General features: G+C 46.7%; 10 protein-coding genes across 10 annotated transcripts; 9 read left to right on the plus strand and 1 right to left on the minus strand.

Annotated features, from left to right (window-relative positions):
• Positions 1 to 238: 238 nt before the first annotated feature.
• Positions 239 to 1,567, plus strand: N7483_003417 (anthranilate phosphoribosyltransferase; the record flags this gene model as incomplete). Its single annotated transcript, XM_057086854.1, has 2 exons — positions 239 to 559; positions 620 to 1,567. 2 exons carry the CDS (start codon positions 239 to 241, stop codon positions 1,565 to 1,567), a joined length of 1,269 nt encoding a protein of 422 aa, XP_056946683.1.
• Positions 1,568 to 2,803: 1,236 nt separating this feature from the next.
• N7483_003418 (Drug resistance protein) lies at positions 2,804 to 3,910 on the plus strand (the record flags this gene model as incomplete). The annotated part of the gene is made up of 2 exons (XM_057086855.1): positions 2,804 to 2,989; positions 3,083 to 3,910. 2 exons carry the CDS (start codon positions 2,804 to 2,806, stop codon positions 3,908 to 3,910), a joined length of 1,014 nt encoding a protein of 337 aa, XP_056946684.1.
• Positions 3,911 to 4,665: 755 nt separating this feature from the next.
• Positions 4,666 to 5,623, plus strand: N7483_003419 (uncharacterized protein; the record flags this gene model as incomplete). The annotated part of the gene is made up of 2 exons (XM_057086856.1): positions 4,666 to 4,704; positions 5,069 to 5,623. 2 exons carry the CDS (start codon positions 4,666 to 4,668, stop codon positions 5,621 to 5,623), a joined length of 594 nt encoding a protein of 197 aa, XP_056946685.1.
• A 128-nt stretch (positions 5,624 to 5,751) lies between these two features.
• N7483_003420 (uncharacterized protein) lies at positions 5,752 to 5,988 on the plus strand (the record flags this gene model as incomplete). Its single annotated transcript, XM_057086857.1, has 1 exon — positions 5,752 to 5,988. The coding sequence occupies one exon, from the start codon at positions 5,752 to 5,754 to the stop codon at positions 5,986 to 5,988; it is 237 nt and encodes a 78-aa protein (XP_056946686.1).
• A 422-nt stretch (positions 5,989 to 6,410) lies between these two features.
• Positions 6,411 to 7,660, minus strand: N7483_003421 (tRNA maturation protein LHP1; the record flags this gene model as incomplete). Its single annotated transcript, XM_057086858.1, has 3 exons — positions 6,411 to 6,510; positions 6,568 to 7,307; positions 7,373 to 7,660. 3 exons carry the CDS (start codon positions 7,658 to 7,660, stop codon positions 6,411 to 6,413), a joined length of 1,128 nt encoding a protein of 375 aa, XP_056946687.1.
• Positions 7,661 to 8,570: 910 nt separating this feature from the next.
• On the plus strand, positions 8,571 to 11,012 carry chsD (chitin synthase D; the record flags this gene model as incomplete). The annotated part of the gene is made up of 3 exons (XM_057086859.1): positions 8,571 to 8,624; positions 8,686 to 8,852; positions 8,915 to 11,012. 3 exons carry the CDS (start codon positions 8,571 to 8,573, stop codon positions 11,010 to 11,012), a joined length of 2,319 nt encoding a protein of 772 aa, XP_056946688.1.
• Positions 11,013 to 11,808: 796 nt separating this feature from the next.
• On the plus strand, positions 11,809 to 14,244 carry hsp88 (Hsp70 chaperone Hsp88; the record flags this gene model as incomplete). Its single annotated transcript, XM_057086860.1, has 5 exons — positions 11,809 to 11,883; positions 11,996 to 12,027; positions 12,152 to 12,866; positions 12,889 to 13,584; positions 13,645 to 14,244. The coding sequence occupies 5 exons, from the start codon at positions 11,809 to 11,811 to the stop codon at positions 14,242 to 14,244; spliced, it is 2,118 nt and encodes a 705-aa protein (XP_056946689.1).
• Positions 14,245 to 16,506: 2,262 nt separating this feature from the next.
• Positions 16,507 to 17,513, plus strand: N7483_003424 (putative mannosylphosphate transferase (Mnn4); the record flags this gene model as incomplete). The annotated part of the gene is made up of 2 exons (XM_057086861.1): positions 16,507 to 17,354; positions 17,414 to 17,513. The coding sequence occupies 2 exons, from the start codon at positions 16,507 to 16,509 to the stop codon at positions 17,511 to 17,513; spliced, it is 948 nt and encodes a 315-aa protein (XP_056946690.1).
• A 1,295-nt stretch (positions 17,514 to 18,808) lies between these two features.
• Positions 18,809 to 20,398, plus strand: N7483_003425 (uncharacterized protein; the record flags this gene model as incomplete). The annotated part of the gene is made up of 3 exons (XM_057086862.1): positions 18,809 to 18,862; positions 18,925 to 19,965; positions 20,021 to 20,398. 3 exons carry the CDS (start codon positions 18,809 to 18,811, stop codon positions 20,396 to 20,398), a joined length of 1,473 nt encoding a protein of 490 aa, XP_056946691.1.
• Positions 20,399 to 20,660: 262 nt separating this feature from the next.
• Positions 20,661 to 21,704, plus strand: N7483_003426 (putative zinc metalloproteinase; the record flags this gene model as incomplete). Its single annotated transcript, XM_057086863.1, has 1 exon — positions 20,661 to 21,704. One exon carries the CDS (start codon positions 20,661 to 20,663, stop codon positions 21,702 to 21,704), a length of 1,044 nt encoding a protein of 347 aa, XP_056946692.1.
• Positions 21,705 to 21,882: the final 178 nt, after the last annotated feature.

A 21,882-nucleotide genomic window follows, 5' to 3' on the forward strand; every position in this document is an offset into this window, starting at 1 on the left:
CAAAGTGGATCAATATGCACTACAACCTCGGAAGTCCTGAGGTCAGTGATTTTATCTCAATTTGGTACAGTGCAGCAGGTGTATTAGGAGAACAAATATTCTAAATTTACACCTGGGCAAACCGCTCATGTCCAAGAAGCCTGAGGCTTAGCGTCATTGGAGGAAGTACAGGTTCCTGTCAACATTTTTGAACAAATTGATTTTGGCAGAGAGCGTGAATCTTCACACTCCCACCAAGATGTCCTCTTCTCAGCTGGAAAGGCAGGAGATTATCTCTATCGCACCTCTTCTGAACCGCCTGGCGCACTCAAATGCTGTCGATATCAGTCCTGATGAAATTGCGTCTACATTTAAGCTGTTACTTTCCAATCGTGTCTCCAATATTCAGAGCGCATCTTTTTTGTCATTACTTGCCTACACTGGAAAGGATGGCCAAGCGGATGTGATTGCGAAATGCGCCTACTACATGCGTGACGCCGCTTGTCAGATTGACCAATCTTCGCTTCACGATGTTGTCAAAGCCAAGGGAGAGCCCAAAGGGGACTACAAGGGGGGACTTGTCAGTATCAACACATTTTGAGAAGTTCAATAAGCTAATATCATCTATCTACGGGTATAGTGCGATATTGTTGGAACTGGAGGCGACTCCCATTCGACTTTCAACGTCTCGACAGCTGCCTCGATTATTGCATCACCAATATTGATGATGGCCAAGCATGGAAGTCGTGCTCAAACTTCGTCTTCAGGATCTGCAGATCTTCTTAAGGCAATTCAACCCACTGCCCCGAACATTGACGCTATCAACGAGAGAAACATTGTGGAAGTATACCAGGAGACAAACTATGCATTCCTATTCGCATCCAACTTCCACTCTGCCATGGCGCATATCAACCCCTTGCGTAAAGCCTTGGGAATTCGAACTATCTTCAACCTTATGGGACCTCTTGTTAATCCTCTTGATTGGGCCATTGAAGCACGGGTGGTTGGCGTAGCTCATCAAAGCCTGGGCCCTGTCTTTGCGGAGGCTCTGAAAGAGGGTGGAGTTAGGAACGCGCTGGTAGTATGTGGCGAGGAAAATCTAGATGAAATTAGCTGTGCGGGACCTACAAACTGCTGGAAAATCTCTGGACCCAAACAAATGTCAGTTCAAGACGACGGCTCCAGCGAGAACAGTGCCCAGGCGCCAGTCCAGATTGACGTATTTCAGCTCCACCCCTCAGATTTTGGACTACCCACTCATCCACTTGCCAGTGTCTTCCCAGGGAGAAATCCTAAGGAGAATGCCATAAAGCTCATGAGTATTCTGCGGGGGGAAGTGTCACCGGGTGACCCAGTATTGGACTTTGTCCTTATGAATGTGGCTGCTCTCTTGGTCATATCTGGTGTGTGCGAATCTGATGCTTCTGATGCAGAGCCCAATGGACAAGCCATCACTGAGCGTGGACCAGGTGGAGGACGATGGAAGGAAGGCCTACGCCGGGCTCGCTGGGCAATCGATAGTGGTCGAGCGCTGACGTGCCTGGAGCGTTTTATTGAAGTTACTAATCGCCTTCCTCGGGAGTGTTAAGGGCGAGATTCCACATGTTAATCTGTGCTCACCAATTTTGTAATCCGATGAAGTAGCACTTGAGTGAAAGAATTAAAATGCAGCTCCAATTTTCTCGGTCACTATCCAGTATGACTCGTCGTTGACAACATTTAAGGGCCTTTAAACCCAATAAGACATTCAAGAAGCCAGTTTTTTTTCATATAGTATGTTTCAGAAATTCTTGTATACATAGAGTGTAGAGCTACTATTTAGAGTAGCTGGAAGGCTGCCCAGGCGGAACTAATTGATTGGTTAAGTGGAATCAATAATAGCCGATTTTACCTGAGCCTGAGCCGACTGCTATGTCGCCTTATTTTAGACCGCCAATACCGTGTATAGGTATCACATCTAATACAGAATACTATTCACTCAGCAGGACACTCAGCAAAAAGAAAAAAAAACTTGTGCAGTTGAGAAGAAATTCACGCTAATCAAATTCCTGGTGTCACCATTAATATATCCACTTTACGTGATTTTGACCTGCACGTACGTGATTCTAACATTCCTTCCCGGCATACGCATACCAACCAAATTTTGCAATACTACTTGTACTAGGATTAGGGCTTCAAGATCAGAGTGGAGTCAAGCTTTCTGAATTACCCAATTCATTGTTGACTTCCCATTTCTCAAAGAATCTATACCTATCTCGAGCGTAATACACAATATGGTTACAAGGAGTAGTGCCTAGATCACGGTGCTGTGACGGATCCTTTCTCTCTTATGTCCTGTTCATGTACAAGATTTCCAGTTCTAGTCATTTTGAATATTAATGTAATAGTCTTACAAATTTCCGGTCATGACCCACGGGTCATCTCAGTGTCTGTCACAACACTTGAGTGAAAGGGTGGTTGTGGTTTGGTCTACTGCAGCTGAATCGACCCGCGCATAATTAGCGTGCACAGCTTAGAGCGTTCCCCTCTTCCAAGATTCACTTCCTGAATACAGTATAAATGAATGACCCACTAGCACTTGTGTTCAAAATTCCTTAGCACGTTGTAATTAGCTCTCTTTTCTTCTTTCGTCCAGTCGGTCCACGGGTCTTTCATTCAAATGCGAGGCGGCCATTATACATTGAGCCAAAAGCGCCAAAAGCTCTGCCAATTTCTCACTCTGTCACTAAAGTGCTCATAAAGTTAAGCCCCTTTTGAGCTACATAAAGTTCTGAACAAAAATACAAAGAAAATTCACTCATACTCTGTCCGCGGTGTAATGAGAATGTCAGCCACACTGGAGCCACAGATATCACATCATGATACAAGGAATGCCCATGACATCGCACATGTTGAAACAAAACAGCCTGAGGCAGCGGCTGCTGCAATTGAAGAAGACATATACCCTTCGTTGAGCCTCATCCGCAGTTTGCTCTTGACTTCCACTGTTGCAAGCGCAGCATTTTTAACTGTCAGTCCGATCCAATAACCGTTTTTTTTAATTAGTTCTAAGTGGGCTTTGGCATCATGATCCTACTAAAACATTGCTGATATGATATTGCAGGTTCTGTGCGTTCAATCGGTGGTAATCATTCTTCCATCCATCAGTGAAGCGCTTGAAATTCCATCAAGTCGTCAAGATCTGGTTGTTTCCCTTTACAATATCTCGCTTGCCTGTCTTATGATATTCTGGGGCAGGATGGCTGATGTATATGGCCACCGATTGATCTTCCTCTTCGGGTTTATTTTATTCACAATCTCAGTACTCTGTCTACCATTTTGTCGCACTGAAATCCCCTTCTTCGTGCTGCGAATTTTACAAGGGATGGGTGGTGCTGCTATAATTCCAGCCGGGCTTGGCATGATAACCACGACATACCCCCCAGGAGCAAAGAGAAAAAGAGCTTACTCGATCGTTATTGGAGTCGCGTCACTGGGCTCTGTGTCAGGAAACTTGGTTAGTGGAGTGATCGGCGACTTGTTGGGATGGAAATGGGTCTTCTGGATCCCAGCTATATTATCAGCATTAGCAACTGGAGCTGCAGCTTTAGCAACATCGTCATTCCCACTCAGAAAAGCTCGCTCCGAGGGAGGTGTTGATTGGCTCGGCGCTCTGTTAATATCGAGCAGCCTTCTCCTTTTCTTAGTCGCATTCTCTGAGGGAAGTGTGGTCGGCTGGGGGACTCCTTGGGTTCCAACGCTTATTGCTGTTGCAGTTATTCTTGTTTGTATTTTCGTCTTCTGGCAGCTTTTCTTGGAGAAAGGACATGCGCAAGTGCCACTTCTTAAGGTCTCTATGTTTCGACGCGCCAAGTTTTCAGCACTCTTTTTGCTCATCGGTCTTGTTTATGGATCATTTAACAGCTATTTGGTTTTTGCAACTGAGTTGTAAGCTTGGCTTCTCACATTACTCAACCAGAGCTTATCCATGATAGTTGCAACATGTTCTGACTTCTACCTTTAGTTATCAAGATTACCTCGGGCTAAGCGAACTACAAACTGCCCTTCGATTCTTGCCGGCGGGGATATCAGGCTGTAAGTCTATATCTGCACGTGGTCATCATATTTCCAATTCTCTAACTACAACCTGGAATCAGTTCTCATTTCTCTTGTTATATCTCCTGCGCTCACCTATATCTCGGGCTTCTACGTCCTTCTGGTTGGGCTTCTTTGTGGAATAACGTCGCCTTTCCTTTTCGCGGTCCCATTTATACCCCCAGAGTCCTCATACTGGTCATTCGGATTTCCAGCTATGACTTTATGCTGTAGTGTCGACATTGTTTGGCCAGTTATTGGGCTAGTTGTGGCCGAACAACTACCGCCAGAGGACCAAGCACTTGGTGGAGGGTTGTTGCAGACGTCAAATAACCTAGGAAGAGCCTTGGGTGTGGCTGTTGGAACAGCCTTTGAGAAGGGTCTGGCGCATCATGAGTTGTTACGAGGGCTTAGAGCGGCCCAGTGGATAAACGTTGGAATGGTTGGAATATCATTCGTAATTGCGTTTGCCTTTCTGAGGGGAATAGGAAAAAGCTAGCAACATAGAGTTCATGTCACCTGAAGAAAATGAATATGGGAGGTGAAAGAAATCAAACTTGAAGACTCGAGCTCGAAGCTCGAGAAGAATCGAAAAAAAAGAAAAAAAAGATCATGATTGAAAATAATCATAACCACCCGACTCCATCCTGGGTATATTCCCATCCATGGATGGCACGCCGTGACCTTCTAAGTTACCATGGACTTAGAAACATATATTTTTGGTATTCCACCTACTAGTAGTATGGATATAAAGATCATTCCACTCCTGACTTAGTAGAGGTTTAACATAGATGATCTTGGATCTCTTCTTCTCTAGGTTCCAAGGTTATATCTCACTTCTCACTGACTAACTTTTATTTCAAATGTTACTTCTCACTTATCTTTCATTTGCCTCTTATTTATCTCTTCTCTAACTCTTCTAAGATTATTTATTATCTTACTACATATGTACTTCTAAGGTTCCTTTCCCTCCTCTAATTGCCTACTTCAAAAGCTATTAGTATCTTATTTCTAGAGTAGTATGGCAGCATCAAATCAATCTATTGCTACCAGTACTGCATCTACCTATGGTAGCCAAGTTCCGTTGCCCGTCATATTTGGGGCATTTCACACCACTGATTCTGAATGCTGGGCATGTTCTGCCCCTCGGCTTGTTGATGTCTGTCATGTCGTTCCCCAAGAAGACCCTCAGGTAATATTGAATTATTCGGTTCCTAAAGCCTTCAGCTTATACGTACTACAGAGCGTTTTGTGGGAACGATGTTACTTATTCAATTTTGACTATGAAAGTGAGGAAAACGCGATTGTTCTTTGCCCCTATTGTCATAGGTGCTTCGAGCGCACTCTTGACCCCGGATTTGTTTTTTTCCCAGTCGACATCAGATATTTTATCGACTTTGAGCTATCCGATATTCAACGACGAACGAAGATCGCGACTGAACAAACAAAACCCATGTCTGAAATCCCACGCTGGGTCCCGTCTGCGCAGAACTACCACGATCATGAAGTCATGAACAACGGAATCTTCTCCGAGATAAACGCAGGACGTTATCGCCGTATCTTCTTATAGAGAGCTCTAACAACATGGCTGAATTTTTATTTCGAATACAAAATAATATTGAGCCCAGACCCTGGCACGGAGCACCTCTTGCGTCTTTTCGCCGCGTCTTTGCCTTACTATCCAACCCAACATTCACTATGAGTGTTGATCGATCCATCCAGCGAGACTTGTGGGAGTTGTTTCATCTCTACTTCAATGATGAATTTTTGCCTGCAGCAGAGTTGGTAATCCGCAATGCCTACAGATCCCTCCCTGAGGACAAAAATCGAAAGCGCAGATCCGATGACAATGATAAGGAGGAATCGCCAGTGAAGAAATCCAAACCAGATACTGGAACATCAGCAGTTCGCGAAACAAATATTCAGAATTCTTAGGTACAAAATACACTGCGGGCAATTTCATGAGGCGGCATGGACCTTTATTCAAGTTGTGAGTCTTGTCATCAAATAGACATCTTTCCAAGGTTTACTACTTGCCCAGGTGGGTTCCTGCACTTTTTCTCGCCGCCTGTCATCACACCCGAGGACCTTGGGAGATGGGCAGAATCAGCCTACAGCTATTCAAGTTTACTTCTTGGCTCGAAGGATATTTTGAATGAAAAGAAAAATGAAACCCATTTGGAATATATCTAGGTCATCAGTAACCGTAGTGATAAAAACGCCGAGAAGGAATTCAACCTATGTAAAATCGCCGAACCGGGCGTCCTGTTCCTGCAACACTTTTTGGACTCGAATGATCAAAGAAAAGAGATCAAGTCGAGGAGTATTCTTAAATGTCATGGTGATAGTCCACCCCTTTACTCCTTAGCATCGACCTTCTTAGCGGGGCGATCGCCACTGTTGTCGTCATCACGAGAACGCTTGTCACCAGCAGTGCTCTGGATAACAGGGACGCCACTGTATAAGACTGATTAGTCACTGTTATCAAAAATTGAAGGGTAAAGAGGTATCTACCGAGAGTCCTTCTCCTGGCGGAAACCGCTCTTCTTGTCCTCGTCGCGGCGCTCACGCCAGTCACGCTCGTTGCGGTCACCACGGTCACGGCCACCACGACCACCACGACCTCCGCGGCCGCCACGACCACGGCCACCACCACGACCACCACGGCCGCGGCGAGGGTTAGCCTCGATCTTGCCAGCCTTGATCTCCTCAACCTTCTCGTCACAGTACTCCTTCTTGCTCTTGATCAGAAGATCTTGGTCCTTCCACTGGGGCTTCTTCTCCAGAGCCAGGAACTCCTTCTGCTTGTCCTCTGAGTCGAACTCGACAAAAACGCTGCCCTTGAAACCCTTGTCACCGCCACGGCGGAGACGAATAGCGTTAACGGGGCCGAAGGGAGCGAAGAACTGCTCAATATCGTATTGGGTGCTGGGCTCCTCACGACCGAAGCCCTTGGCGTAGATGCTGCGGGCCATAGCCTTATCTTCGAAAACCTTAACAACATCCTCGTTGGTCTCGGCGGTGACTGACTCGGGAAGAGGGACCTTGCGCTTCACGGCGGTGTCGTTGTCAACGAGCTCAACGTTCTCGGCAGTCTTAAGGGCCTCGACAATAGCGCTGAAAGGCTGGAATCGGCGCATGCGCTTGAAAGAGTGCAGGAGCTCCAGAGGCACAGCGTTGTTGGCGCTGCCACCGACCTTGCCGAGCAGGAACTTGTCGGCGGGCAGGTTAGAGTCGGAGAAGTAGAACTCGACCTGTTAAATTGACGTTATTGTTAGTGTCATTATCCTTTAGCTTCTGCTCTTAGATAGCTGCATACCTGCTTGCGGATCTCAACGGGATCGTCGGTCTGAGCCTTGGAGTCAGCGTCGAAGTTGTTGTTGTTGCGGAAGCTGCGCTGGTTACGGTATTCGCGCTGGGGCTTCTCCTCAGACTGCTGCGACTTTTCGGACTTCTCGCCCAGCTTAGCGGCCTCGGCAACAATGCGAGCCTCCTCGGGATCTTCCTGGGCAGTGTTCTCGGCACCATTCTCTCCCTTCAGCTCAGCTAGAACGTTCTGGACATCCTGCTCGGCCTCCACATTGGTGGGCTTCTGCTCATCAGCCATTGTGAAAAGGATATACGGCGAAATTTCTTTCCTTGACGTGGGGAAGTTTCGAGAGAAAAGAAAAAGATATGACTCGGCAGCTAAATGACTCAACAAAGGGGTCAGCGATTGAGTCACGAAATAAGATTGAGGAAGCTTAAGTTTATGCGACCGGGGAACGAGGAGAGAGAGAAAGGGGGTAAGTACTTATTGAGAAATAATCGCAAAGAAAGAGCTGCACGCGCGGGGAGTTCGATCTTTTTTGGAATTTTCTGCGGAGCTGTCCCATTGCGGCCTGAGGCAACGTCAATTAATGGATCGCATGATTGGTCAGAGCGGGTCCGGCGGGTCAGTGAAGTATATCATTATAAATTATGTAGTGAATGATGATATATCTTAGAACTAGACATAAATATAATATTTTTAGCGCACGGAGTTCTCCAATATTGACAGCGGCGAGCCTTCAGACTATTAGTATGCGAGTAGTGGAGATGGGGAAGAGAAAAGGAAAGTGTTGAAGTGAGGTCGCGCCTGCTCCCTGTATGTAGACCACCAACGTATTCCTCCCTTGGGAACACCACCACTTCTTCTAATGCCACTGGACTTTGATTATTTTTTTCCTTTGCTTCAATTTTAGAGCTTGTATGTCTATTTGATGCATTTTATGATCAAAGGCCCATACTATCCTTCCAGCTGAATCGTTTTGTTGACTTGCTGATTGAGTAATTCACGACTGGCCTTTGAACATTGTAAGTGACTGCCTCCAATCAAGTATTCAATTCTCAGAGAAAGGAGCTGACCATCCAGAGGCAGCACTCAAATATTCCCTCTTGGTTCCAATCCATTTATCAGAATGGCACACTGTGTGTAAGAGACACTTGCAGAAACTCCCACTCGCCAATCAAACCGAGGACTCGGAATATCGTACACAATGGCAAGCGATTACGATCCTGGGATGGCAACATACAGATGGCCAACAAGAGATGTAAGGGTCTTCCACCTCTAATCCATTTCAGGATTACTGATTCCGTTTTACTTATGAGCAGATTATCTACATCGCCGTCGTTGGACCGTTCATGCTCGCAGCGGCATTGGAATGGGTACTATGGCTAGCAGCATTTCTTTACTGCCTTTTCAAAGTGTATCAAAAAGCAGATCATTGGAGCATCAAAGTCCTCGCTGTGATCATGACATTTCTTTTCTCCGTGTTAAGGTAAGTATGAGTTTTGTCCAATGAGCCAGAAGAGTGATCAAACTGACCGTGACTATTGCCAGGCTTGCTTTTCTTCCAGTCATGGTATTTACTTTACCACTTCCACCTCAAGCGACCCAGTATTTCCCAGCCAAAGTATCAAACTATTTCCAATGGTTCGCCTTCTGGTCCTTCTCCGTCCTGCTCATCGGTCCCTGGCTTTTCTGCGTATACAGATTGGTTACCCACTCCCTCGGACGATCAAAAAGAATCAAGGAAGCGCTTGATGATAGGACAGCTCCAAAGACAGTGGTTGTGATGCCCGTATACAAAGAGGATGCTGCGGTTTTAATCAAAGCAATTGACTCGGTTATTGATTGCGACTACCCGGCATACTGTATCCATGTTTTCCTTTCTTGGGATGGAGACACAGTAGATGAGTCCTACCTTCAAGTTATTCGACATCTTGGTATTCCCATATCCCTGAGGATCTATCCACAGAGCATTGATGTTTGTTACAAGGGCGCTCGGATCACGGTCTCTCGTTTTAAACATGGAGGCAAAAGACATTGCCAGAAGCAAACTTTCAAGCTTGTCGACAAGGTATACAAGGAGTATCTGAAAACACATGATGATCTTTTCGTGCTATTCATTGACTCTGACTGTATTCTTGACCGGGTTTGCCTGCAAAATTTCATGTACGACATGGAACTCAAGCCCGGTAGCAAGCGTAATATGCTGGCGATGACGGGCATTATCACGTCCACCACGAACAGAAACACGCTTCTCACGATCCTCCAAGACATGGAGTACATCCACGGCCAGCTTTTCGAGCGTTCGGTGGAGTCTGGATGTGGTGCTGTGACCTGCCTCCCGGGTGCGTTGACAATCTTGCGTTTTTCAGCATTCCGCAAAATGGCCAAATACTACTTCGCCGATAAGGCTGAGCAATGCGACGATCTCTTTGATTTTGGAAAGTGCCATCTCGGCGAAGATCGCTGGCTCACTCACCTGTTCATGATTGGGGCGAAAGAGCCATATCAAATCCAGATGTGTACCGGTGCCTTTTGCAAAACCGAGGCTGTACAGACATTCAGCAGTCTCTTGAAGCAAAGGCGCCGTTGGTTCTTAGGCTTCATCACCAATGAAGTATGCATGATTACCGATGTTAGGCTCTGGAAACGCTATCCCCTCTTATGCTTGGTTCGCTTCATGCAAAACACCATTCGAACCACAACTCTTCTCTTCTTCATTATGGTTATTTCATTAATCACGACCTCCAAGCGGGTCGCTGATCTGCCAGTTGGGTTCATTGCGGTTTCGCTTGGGTTGAATTACTTGCTGATGTTTTATTTTGGGCTTTGCCTCAAGCGCTACAAAGCATGGTTGTATCCACTCATGTTCATTCTTAATCCTTTCTTCAACTGGGTTTACATGATGTATGGAATTTTCACCGCCGGACAGCGGACCTGGGGAGGACCGCGTGCTGATGCCGCCGCCGCCGATGATGAAACCACACCCGGCGAAGCAGTCGAGATAGCCAAGGAACAAGGAGACGAATTCAATGTGAATTTTGATACTTTCCGCAATGGTCTTGTACGACGGCGCTCTGTGCCGGTTCGTCCATCAAGTCAAGTTGAGGGGCGCTTTGCACCTGCTGAGCAGTTGCTCGATGGTTTCTACGTGAACACTCACGCGGTCAATCCTGCGATGACTCGACAACCAGATGTATTGCCGAGTCTTCCCCAGTTTAAGCCCCCTCGGGCCTTTAGAGACTCAATGGAGTCGGTATTTTCAGGGTCTTCTGCTGGTGGTTCAAACACAGTATTGACACCTCACAATGTCGAGAACCTAATGAACGAAGAAGATCAACGTAAGTTTCACTATGCTCATCAAGCGCAGGCATCAAACAGTGTGTCAATCATGGAAGGGTCAGAGAAAGATATCGGTCCAAACTATGGCGAGAGTTGGCCCACTCACCCAGAGCCTGTCCTTGAAATCCCCGGCAGCTTCAACGCACCTACTCTCCATGATGTCCATCCTTATTCTGAGCGGCAGTGGAGGTCGGATACAGCCTATTCATCTGACCCCCATGATAATGTGGAGCTTCAACGACCAACATGGCGGGTACAATATCCGAGACATCACCGTGCCTTTCAAACACCTGGTGGGATAGTCTAATAAGATTTGTTTGCACTGACATCAACTATGATGTTTTTTTTTTCATGTCCCACTTTTGCCCTACAAACTCTCTTTCACTAGCACATTGCTCCCCTTCTCATTTCCTTTCTTTGCCTTTGTTTCTTTTCTTTGGATTCTATTTTTAGTGTCTCATATCGCGGTCTCCTTTTAATATTGCTGCTGACGCATTGACTCCCCTTTTCTCAAGTATCTTGTTTTCACTTCTCAGCCTGACATTGCATCATACAGGATACCAGTTCCTCTCTTGTGCCTGATCGGCGGAGTCCTCTTGCATCAGGTTAATAATCTACGACGTTCAATCCAATTATATGATAGCCCTGGAGTTCATTGTGAACCATGTGGACCATTATGTAATCCTTCAAGCGGTGAAGGATGAAAAATGTTTTCTGCCCAATTACCGAAGCGGTGAGTCACTTTGGTCTAGTAATCGCTGGAAGGTTCGATCACCCACAGTCACAGATGGCAAATGTAGCCTGTAGTATAGAGCCAAAGATTATATTTGAAAAAGAAATTTCCCGGATATTCAATTATTCTCATATTCTAACCTTTTTTACATTACCAATCTTATCTTCTACATATCTTTATACCCCCATTCATAAAAAAAAGAAGCCAGACCGCTTGACCCTGGTTATCCTTTTCTCCCCGCCAATAATAAGAGTGGAGTGGCGTAGAAATTCTCCCCTCCAAAAGTTCTCTTCCGTTCTCTGATCCTTTTCCTTTTCATCTTCCCACCCATCCTTTCCCCTTTTGATCCATTTCTCCTTATCAGCCTACAATGTCTGTTGTCGGTATTGATTTCGGTGCGCAGAGCACCAAGATTGGTGTTGCCAGGAACAAGGGTATTGACATTGTAAGTATTTGCCCCGCCAGTGGTTGCGGGACCCCTCGTCCTTATTGATTGCGGCCATCATACGGCAACATGATGAAATTGATACTAACGGCTATTTCTTCCGTTGATATAGATTACCAATGAGGTTTCCAACCGACAGACTCCGTAAGTAATTGTGAATCTTGTTGCCCAACAAAATATGTTAGGTCTACGGGAGAAAAAAAGCAAAAAGAAAAAAAAGAAAACTTTTTCGGACCTGAATGACTGACTTGAAATTTGTGCCCAATAGTTCCCTCGTTGGATTCAGCGCCCGCAGCAGACACATCGGCGAAGCTGCCAAGACACAAGAGACCTCTAACTTGAAGAACACCATCGGTTCCCTGAAGCGTCTTATCGGCCGCTCTTTCGATGACCCTGATGTCAAGATTGAGCAGCAGTACAACACCGCCACCATCAGTGATGTCAACGGACTGGCTGGTGTTGAGGCTAACTACCTGGGCAAGAAGGAGAAGTTCACAGCCACTCAGCTGGTTGCTATGTACTTGACCAAGATCAAGGATATCGCTTCCAAGGAGCTCCGTCTGCCCGTTTCCGATGTTACCGTCAGTGTTCCCGCTTGGTTCACCGATATCCAGCGCCGCGCTATGATCGATGCTGGTGAGATCGCCGGTCTCAACGTTCTCCGCTTGGTTAACGACACCACCGCCACTGCTCTCGGCTACGGTATCACCAAGCTCGACCTGCCCGGTCCTGAAGAGAAGCCCCGTCGCGTTGTCTTCGTCGACATCGGTGCCAGTGATTACACCGCCAGCATTGTTGAGTTCCGCAAGGGTGAGCTCAACGTCAAGGCCACTGCCTGCGATCGTCACTTCGGTGGTCGTAACTTCGATCTGGCTCTGACTGAGCGCTTCGCCGATGAGTTCAAGGAGAAGTACAAGATTGACATCCGCACTCACCCCAAGGCCTGGTCCCGTACTATTGCCGCCGCTGAGAAGCTCAAGAAGGTTCTGTCGGCCAACCCCCCAGGCTCCTCTGAGCATTGAGTCTCTGATGGAGGATACCGATGTTAAGGCTATGGTTAAGCGTGAGGAGCTCGAGGATATGGTCCGCCCTCTTCTGGACAGACTCACTGTTCCTCTGGAGCAGGCTCTTGCTGAGGCCAAGCTTACTGTTGATGACATTGACCACGTTGAGATGGTTGGTGGCTGTACTCGTGTCCCCGCTATCAAGGAGACCATCGCCAAGTTCTTCAACAAGGGTCTCTCCTTCACCCTTAACCAGGATGAGGCCATTGCCCGTGGTTGTGCTTTCTGCTGTGCCACCCTCTCCCCCGTTTTCCGTGTCCGTGACTTCGCTGTCCACGACATTGTCAACTACCCCATTGACTTCACTTGGGAGCAGTCCCCCGAGATCCCCGATGAGGACACCAGCCTCACCGTCTTCAACCGCGGCAACGTCATGCCTTCCACTAAGATTCTCACTTTCTACCGCAAGCAGCCCTTTGACCTCGAGGCTCGCTACTCTAAGCCCGAGGGCTTGCCCGGCAAGGTTAACCCCTGGATTGGTCGTTTCTCCGTCAAGGGTGTTCAGGCTGATGCCAGCGATGACTTCATGATCTGCAAGCTCAAGGCCCGCCTGAACCTGCACGGTATCCTTAACGTTGAGTCTGGATACTACGTTGAGGATGTTGAGGTTGAGGAGCCCGTCGTCGAGGAGGGTGATGTAAGTTTTCATTTTCTGTCCCATTTACAAAATTCCAATCGTGCTAACATAATATTACAGGCCATGGACACCGACGCTAACGGTGAAGAGCAGCCCAAGAAGACCCGCAAGGTCAAGAAGCAGGTTCGCAAGGGTGACCTGCCCATTGTCTCCGGAGTCGGTGGTATCGACGAGGCCGGCAAGCAGGCTCTCCAGGAGCGCGAGAACGCTATGTACATGGAGGACAAGCTTGTTGCTGAGACCGACGAGAAGAAGAACGAGCTTGAGGCCTCCATCTACGAGCTGCGTGACAAGATCGAAGGCGTTTACGCCGAGTTTGCCAACGAACAGGAGAAGGACAAGCTGCGGGCCAAGCTGACAGACACCGAGGACTGGCTGTACGAGGATGGTGAGGACACCACCAAGTCTGTCTACGTTGCCAAGATGGATGAGATCCGCTTCATTTCCGGACCCATCATTCAGCGCTACAAGGAGAAGGCCGATGCTGAGCGTGAGGCCATCCTGAAGGCTGAGGAGGAGGCCGCTGCCAAGCGTCGTGCTGAGCTCGATGCTAAGAAGAAGGCCGAGGAGGAGGCCAAGAAGGCTGCTGATGAGGCTAAGGGCGATGCTGAGATGAAGGATGCGCCCGAGGGTGAGGCTGAGGGTGAGGAGAAGCAGTAAATCTAGCATGATCCTATCCCGGTTTTTCCCTCCCTCTCCTTTCTCTGTTTCTCTCCTCCCTCCAGCAGGTCACTTTTTTACTTGGTTATAAGCGTTGTACCACTTTTTTGACAGGTGGTACCTACGCGGCATGATGATGAAAAGGCTCAAGAGATGTTTTCACGGACCTAGACTCGATCAACCGTTTATACTGATGTTGATCATTTTTTTGATGTTTAATGGCACCCCGTTATGATGTAGATCGTTTTTCTCAATAAATAGATAAATTCCCATCATGCATGATTTAGTCTAATTGTTCCGTCAACTGGTATCTCAAGTGCTCTTCCAAGGTTACTGAGAGACTGGAGTCTGTAGTACCAGGACTAAATCCACATTCGTAAGGCAGAACTTTTTACACCAACTCAGTTGAGAACACTACATAGACAGCCATTCACGGGCCCGACGATCGTAGAAGTGATCGTCACCAGTCTTATTTCCTATTTTCCTATTTTCCAGATTCCTGAGCCCTGATTCCCAGTTGAGATCTACATTAGACGAAAGGCTGTGCCACCCGGCCATCACTTTAAAGAAGCCTATTTTGTCCTACACAGATTTCTGTTCGAAAAGTCTTACAGAGTATATTGTCTCTGATATATGTGGGTACATACATGTGCATACCTGGAGCATGTAAATGCAATGTAACCAGCTAATCTTGGCATAGACAACTGGTCAATTTCTCCTCTATTTCTCCGATCCTAGGAACTCAAAATTATGCCTTACACGGAGTACTCCTATGTACATTATTCTTCCGCTGCCAAGAATTATCTTCGCATTTGGACCAAGGATACGAAGGATACGAATTCGAGTTCCAACCTTGAATTCAAAGTTTTTTTTTTTTTCTGTGGATTCCAAGTTCCATTGTGGAGGTTTATAGCCTTGTCCTGGATTTTTGTAGCCTAGAGTGGATTCCGGAAGAACCGGAATTGCCAAGATTTTCCCTAAGGCTCTTTACGAGGTCAAAAAGATGGAATATTTAGATACAAGTATCAGAGCGGAAATTCCCCTCAATAGTGGACTAATAGGTGCTTTCAATGGCTTTAACTCTCTCTTTATGCTCCAACTATCCTATATTGACCGTTCTCGGTAATTCGATGACAGATCCTACCGACCCCACTCAAACTAACACTATTTGGGCAAGTTGTCTCCTGTTCAGTGGGTCTGAGCCCTGAAGTTCAGGGTTTCTTGCCAAGAGTCCCTTAACAGGGTTCAAAGGGGAGTGATCTCTTCACTGAACGTGGAGGGATAATTCATAGGGGGATATCCAGATCATGAGGGAACATTTGACATCTGGAAATACAAAAAAGTTCAAACATTTGAATGGCTATAATGATGGGGCAATGGGGCCAAGCCATATAACACCTAGCGGGGGTGATGACCTGACTTGGGAAAGCTGGCACGCGATATCACGTTAGCTCCATTTACCCCTGTACAAGTTCACTTTCAACACCTTTATGTTCATACGTGGTTTCAAGTTCCTTACTCCGTACAGAGTTGTCACTTGTCACAGACACATTAATACATATATGCCATCAATTAACCGCTGGATCGTATTCGCATTGTTCTTATACCCCATAACATCAGTGCTCTAAACTTGAAACTACCTTGAGGGGTTGCGTTGTGGCCCCTCGCTAGGAGCCCAGACATTCTTCATAAACATGTCACCCTTGCCCCATAGAATTGTAAACTCCTGCTCATCCCCCTCCCCTATTCCTTATTCCCTTCCGCTGTTTCTTGGTAGATCGGGTCCATCTCTGGGTCCCAACAGTGGGGATATCCATCCGTTCTAAGCCGCCCCGCTCCAAGGTGCCTTTTCTTGAACCTATTGTCCGGATTGGCCGGGTAATCCTTGGTTTCTTAGCTCTCCTCCCGCCCTTTTCTCCGTATTCTTTTTTCCCTTTTCTTTTTCTAGGATCTCCCTGTTGAATCCTCATATCTCAGGAGGATCAGCGTTGTATATACACCTTATTACCGGCGCAGATCCACCCTGGGCATATATACGAATCCTCGACTTCTCCCTGTGGAATAATCCGACATTTGTACATGCGAAAATCCACCCTTTGCACAAACTTCACAAAAAACTTGAGCATATATCCAGGGATAAGAAAAGAGAAATTCTTCATTTCCAGCATGAGAACATCAAAGCGCTGCTATTCAACACGACCATTATAAAAAAACATACCAATCCTCCCCATTAGCGGGCCTTAATCATCCAAACGACCGGAGATGCATTGGCGAGCGCTATTCGCCGCCTCTGCACTCTGGTCCACAGCGACCACCGCACTGCCCAGTCCAGCCGATACAAACTTGAACACAGACATACATACATCAGAGTCGAACATCAAACGAACCAGTCAACCCGACCCAGCGCCCAAGAAATGGGTCGATCAAACCCTGAAAGACCCTCTCTGGCTAAAATACGGCCTCAATGCCTCCGCCGAATATAAATATTTCCATGAACCCGGCCGCGACGATATCCTTGGTCACTACGATACCCGCTTCTTCACATCCCCAGTAGACGATGCCTCCCGCTCCGAAACCCTCATACATATGATTCGCGCCTACCTAAATTTCTTCAACGAGAACGAGCTCGAAACCTGGATTGCACATGGCACCTTACTGGGCTGGTGGTGGAATGGTCGAATTCTTCCCTGGGACTGGGATATGGATACCCAGGTCCCTGACACGACGCTCGCATACCTAGCGGATCATTATAATGGTACGGTGGTGGAATATACTGCGCCGGATTCAAGGGAGAAACGACAGTATTTGCTTGATGTGAATCCTTGGTCAAGGCAGCGAGAGAGAGGACAAGGTCATAATATTATTGATGCGAGGTGGATTGATGTGGATACGGGATTGTATATTGATATCACGGGATTGAGTCGTTTGGAACCGGATACGCATCCGGATATTTGGCAGTGTAAGAACTTCCATAAGTATCGCATTGGAGATTTGTATCCCCTGCGCAAGACTTCTTTTGAGGGTGTACAGGCCAATGTACCCTTTGGGTATGATTTGGTTCTTATGGAGGAGTATTCGGCTAAGGCCTTGATCAACAGCAAGTTTCATAAGTGAGTTTCTACCTTTTTTGATGGATTGACTGGGCGGTTTACTAACTGATTTTTTATAGTCATACTTGGTTTCCCGAGCTGGCGGAATGGATCTCGGATGATATTATTGCCAAGTTGACAGTCAAGCTGTCCGAGTCTGATGAGAAACAGTATGAGTGATGTTTGATTCCACTCATGCTTATATTTTTCTATTTTCTTTCTATTTCCTCCACCTTTTCTCTTCCTCGGTCCACTCTATCTGCATATTCCCTCTTTAGATCCATTTTGATCCATTCTCAAGTCAAGCATAGCCACTCTTGACACTCGTTTCGGCATTTACGACTTCACTTCTTGTATATCTGGCATTTGATTGGACCGGTTTTTGTATTTGGGTTATTTGGGATATTTGATTTCTATTGGCAGGGAGTTTGGCAGGAATCGCCGCAGGATATGGTACAACTTGAACTTGGTATGCATAGTGTCTAGTACAACTCATGATACTCATGATCGTTCGAACATTTCACAAAGTCTGGATCAGAATTAATCTCGGAGAGAAGACTGTTAAATGAGGCACAGCAAGGTTCAAATCAATGCGTACCTGATTTGGAAATCACGATACTAGGTAAAAACCCTAGTTCGTAGTCTTTTCGTTTGTTGAATTAAGGTTATCCCCAAAACCTTGAGTGGATTGATCCCAAAGTAAAATCTCCAAGGTCGGTGGCCTGCCTTCAAATTGTTGGAATACCTAGCGTGAACTTAGACAATTCAAGTTGTACGTGGGTATTTGATCCATACAAAGTGCAGTAAGGAACAGTGGACTACACATTGAATTGAGGACTGAGCATCCCTGTATCGGCTCATATATTATTGGCGAAACATGATGATCCTGCTCATCTCTATAAGAAATTTGAAGATGGACTGTGGGCTGTGGGCTGTGGCACGTCCAGTCTGGATGTCTTACTGACGGCACTACGTCTCACGTGTACATGCTTCTCGCATATAATCTAATAGCTTTAAATAGACTCTACTTCCCTAGGTAAAAATCCAACACATTTCGTCCAATCTTATAAACATTCCCCACATACGCACTAACCATGGCCCTTTCTTATCCCGAAGGAGAATGTTTCTTCAAGCGATCTGCTTTGAAAACTCCCTACTACGATGCTGACAATGCCCATCAATTCTATGGTCATTTCATGCTTGAATACATATGGAATCGACCGGCATTCCATGGAAAAACTGAAGCAGAACCACCAGGCGGTCATTTCCATCCACGTTCAACATTCAAAGTTGTGAAAGGCGATTTTTGGGGCACGCACTATGGAGCCTGGTCAAATATATTCATTATGTATGGCAAGAACCCCTGCTCTGATTATGGGGACCCCATCGGATATAGAATGGCAGAACACAATCTATGTACATCCGGGAATCGATTTCGAGATCAAGAGAGAGGCGCAAGTTTGGAATCATTTTTCATGGTTTTGCCTATGCCCAAACTGTCAGATGGGGAAGAGTGGCTTCTTATTGATGTAAGCTCATATCCAGAAGAGGAATCAAAAATGACCAGGATTGACTTGAATTCATCCTCCAGCGAACAGCTTGCATTCGTGCAATATACATCCCAGTTGCACAGCAATCATCTGAGGAATACCCTGAGCTTTGCACATTCCAGAATGTCAACTTTGCCATGAGCCGAGAGGTTAAGATAATGAAGCACAGCGGCAAATGGTACCCAGATTTTGGTTACGACGTCCTGGATGGCTGGGACACGATCAAAATGGATGCCACTCTTGGCCTACCAGCTGATGCAGAATGGACCATGGCAGTGAATATTCCCCAGCTGGTTAATCTCCTATCAGTACCTCGTTTCCTCAGAAAGCACACAGTATTCTCCGCTCAGATCATTCGCATAGTGGATCGGGATATGGTGAGCAGAAAAGGTAATGTTCAAACATTTTCAGATTCCGCGGACATCAGTTGGACCACGATCGTCAATGCCAACTTTGGACTTACGGTTCAATGGACCCCACCTAATCCAAGTGCATGGCTTATGGACTTTATCAAGAACAATGTGACTATCGCAATTGGTTTTATCCCTGTTATTGGGCCTGTTGCCGCCGTTGCATTTCCTTTAGCATTCACGGCGATTACGGACCCAGCAAGCTTTAACGCCACCTTGAAAAGCATACTTCCGCAAACTGAGTTAGTTGATCATGTCAGTTTCCGGGTTGCCAAATCTGTCAAAGAGCAGAAAAGCTATTTATCGGATAACTGGAGAAAGTCGATCGAGGACGGAGGTGGTCTCTTTGCGCCAGCAACGGGCGCTAGCACCAGACAGCCTGATCCTGCATCTTCAAAGAATATTTCAGACCCACCAACGGTTGCTCCCAAGATTGCAGAATCAAAAGCCCCAGTGCAACAAGCAAAGCCTAAAGTGAAACCGCAGAAGGAAGCAACTATTAGTCTTCCAAAGCCTTCGACAGGGAAAAACATAACATTAGAGGGGTTGAAACAGAAGTTCGGCTCATCGAATACCGCCCAAACTAGGACAGTCACAGCTGAAGCTAAAGAGGCTATCCCAACAGCTCAAAAAGTACCCATACTTACCTATTCGCAAGAGCCACAGGCAGGAGTGAGGAGAGATCCCCAATGCCCATCCCGAAGTGACAATACTCATTTATTCTCAGGTGAATCCAATGGAAGGAGACACATCTCTCTCGTGGCTTGAGGAAATGTATCTCCAATCAGCGGAAATAGAGCCCCTCAGCGAATTGGTCACCAGTGCACAGTTTCAACTGGCTGATCGGACTCTCCGTCGCTCAGGTGAAGGTGAGGCATTCGGATTCAACACGACGGGATCCACAGATGATGGCCCTGCAGAAACTCTAGCCGAGTACTTTCCCAAGAACCCACCTCTTCGAGATGAAAATGTTCCGGAGAATGATTATAGTTGGATGGAGGACTATCTTGAAGAACTTTGGTCTGGATTCGGCGAGGAAGTAGATGATGTCGAGCAGGAGACTGAGACCGAAGAAGCTCAGGATGAACAGGCAGTTCCTCTTTAGGGATATAAGTTAATCAAAGTTGAATTTTGTCATTTTCAATGGCTAATTTGGTTCCAGGCCGTACTACTCAACCAAATGTGTAACTTGCATGTCGTATAGATGTTGCCACCAACTGATCAGTCGGTGCACGCTTATCTCCGGCTGACAAAGCTATCGCCGTGGAACCCCGTCGAATTCATAGTAATCGAGATCTTATATCAAGAAGTTCCTTACCATTTCCCAAGCGCCAGAGTCATCAAGAGAACCATCTATATCCTTTATAATGGAGCCGCAAATCGAGTTAACGGTGCACCACCAAGGCACCGCACATACCTTCAACATGTCTCCCTCCGCTACACTACAAGATCTCAGTTCAACAATCGAATCAACACTGAACATCCCAACCACAAACCAAAAGCTCCTCATCGCCCCAAAACCAGGCATGAAGAAAGCTCCATTCCCACCAAGCCAACTTAGTGAGCTCCCACTCTCCTCTCCCAAATTCAAGATCACCCTCCTCGGCACCCCAGCCCAAGACATCGCCGACCTGCACAAACAATCCTCCGACGTCAAAAAGCGCGAAGAAGCGCGTATCTCAGCACTCGCCGCTGGACGTCGAAACAAAACCACCGCATCCCGCAGTACCGGCGGTGGTGTTCACACTTTATCCTCATCAAGCAATAACTATACATTCCACCGCTGCCTCCCACTCTCATACCTCCCGAATCCCGCGCGCTCACTACAATTCCTCGAACGTCTTCGCGATGACCCAGGCATCCGCGCCGCAATGGCAAAACACAAGTTCTCTGTACCTCTCCTCACAGAGATGAATCCAGCGGAACACACAACCAGCGAATCGCGGACCCTGGGATTAAACAGGAATAAAGGCGAGGTTATTGAACTTCGTTTGCGTACAGATGCGTACGATGGGTATCGGGATTATAGAACGATTCGCAAAACGCTTTGTCACGAGCTAGCGCACTGTGTCTTTGGGCCTCATGATCGCGATTTCTGGGATTTGACCTCCCAGATTGAGAAGGAGGTTGAGAGGGCGGATTGGAAATCTGGTGGGAATCGGTTGACGCAGGATGAGTTTTATAATCCCGGTGATTGGGAAAGAGTGCAGAGTGGGGAGGAGGAATTTGTGGATGAGTGTGGATGGACTGGGGGTGAGTTTGTGCTTGGGGGTTTGGGTAATGGGGCTTCAGCGTCGGGATCGACTCCTAGTTCTGGGACGGAGTCCAGGAGGGATATTATTGCGCGTGCTGCTGAGGAGAGGATGAAGAAGGGGAATGAGAAAGGGAAACAGGATGATGGGCGGCAATGATCGCACATATTGTCATTTTCGTTACTTGTACTCTTTGCATTGTTTGGATCTGATACCCTTATGACCTCGTCTATGAGATTTATGCATACATACGACTTGAGATGAATTATAAATCATATTGATGAATCACATTGTACAATCCAATTTGGCCATTTTAGTATAGTACCAAGTCCCGATA

The sequence above is a fragment of the Penicillium malachiteum genome (assembly GCF_028827825.1).
Source record: "Penicillium malachiteum strain IBT 17515 chromosome Unknown utg000002l:1.0-8849297.0:1.0-8852440.0, whole genome shotgun sequence".
NCBI classification, from domain to species: Eukaryota; Fungi; Ascomycota; class Eurotiomycetes; order Eurotiales; family Aspergillaceae; genus Penicillium; species Penicillium malachiteum.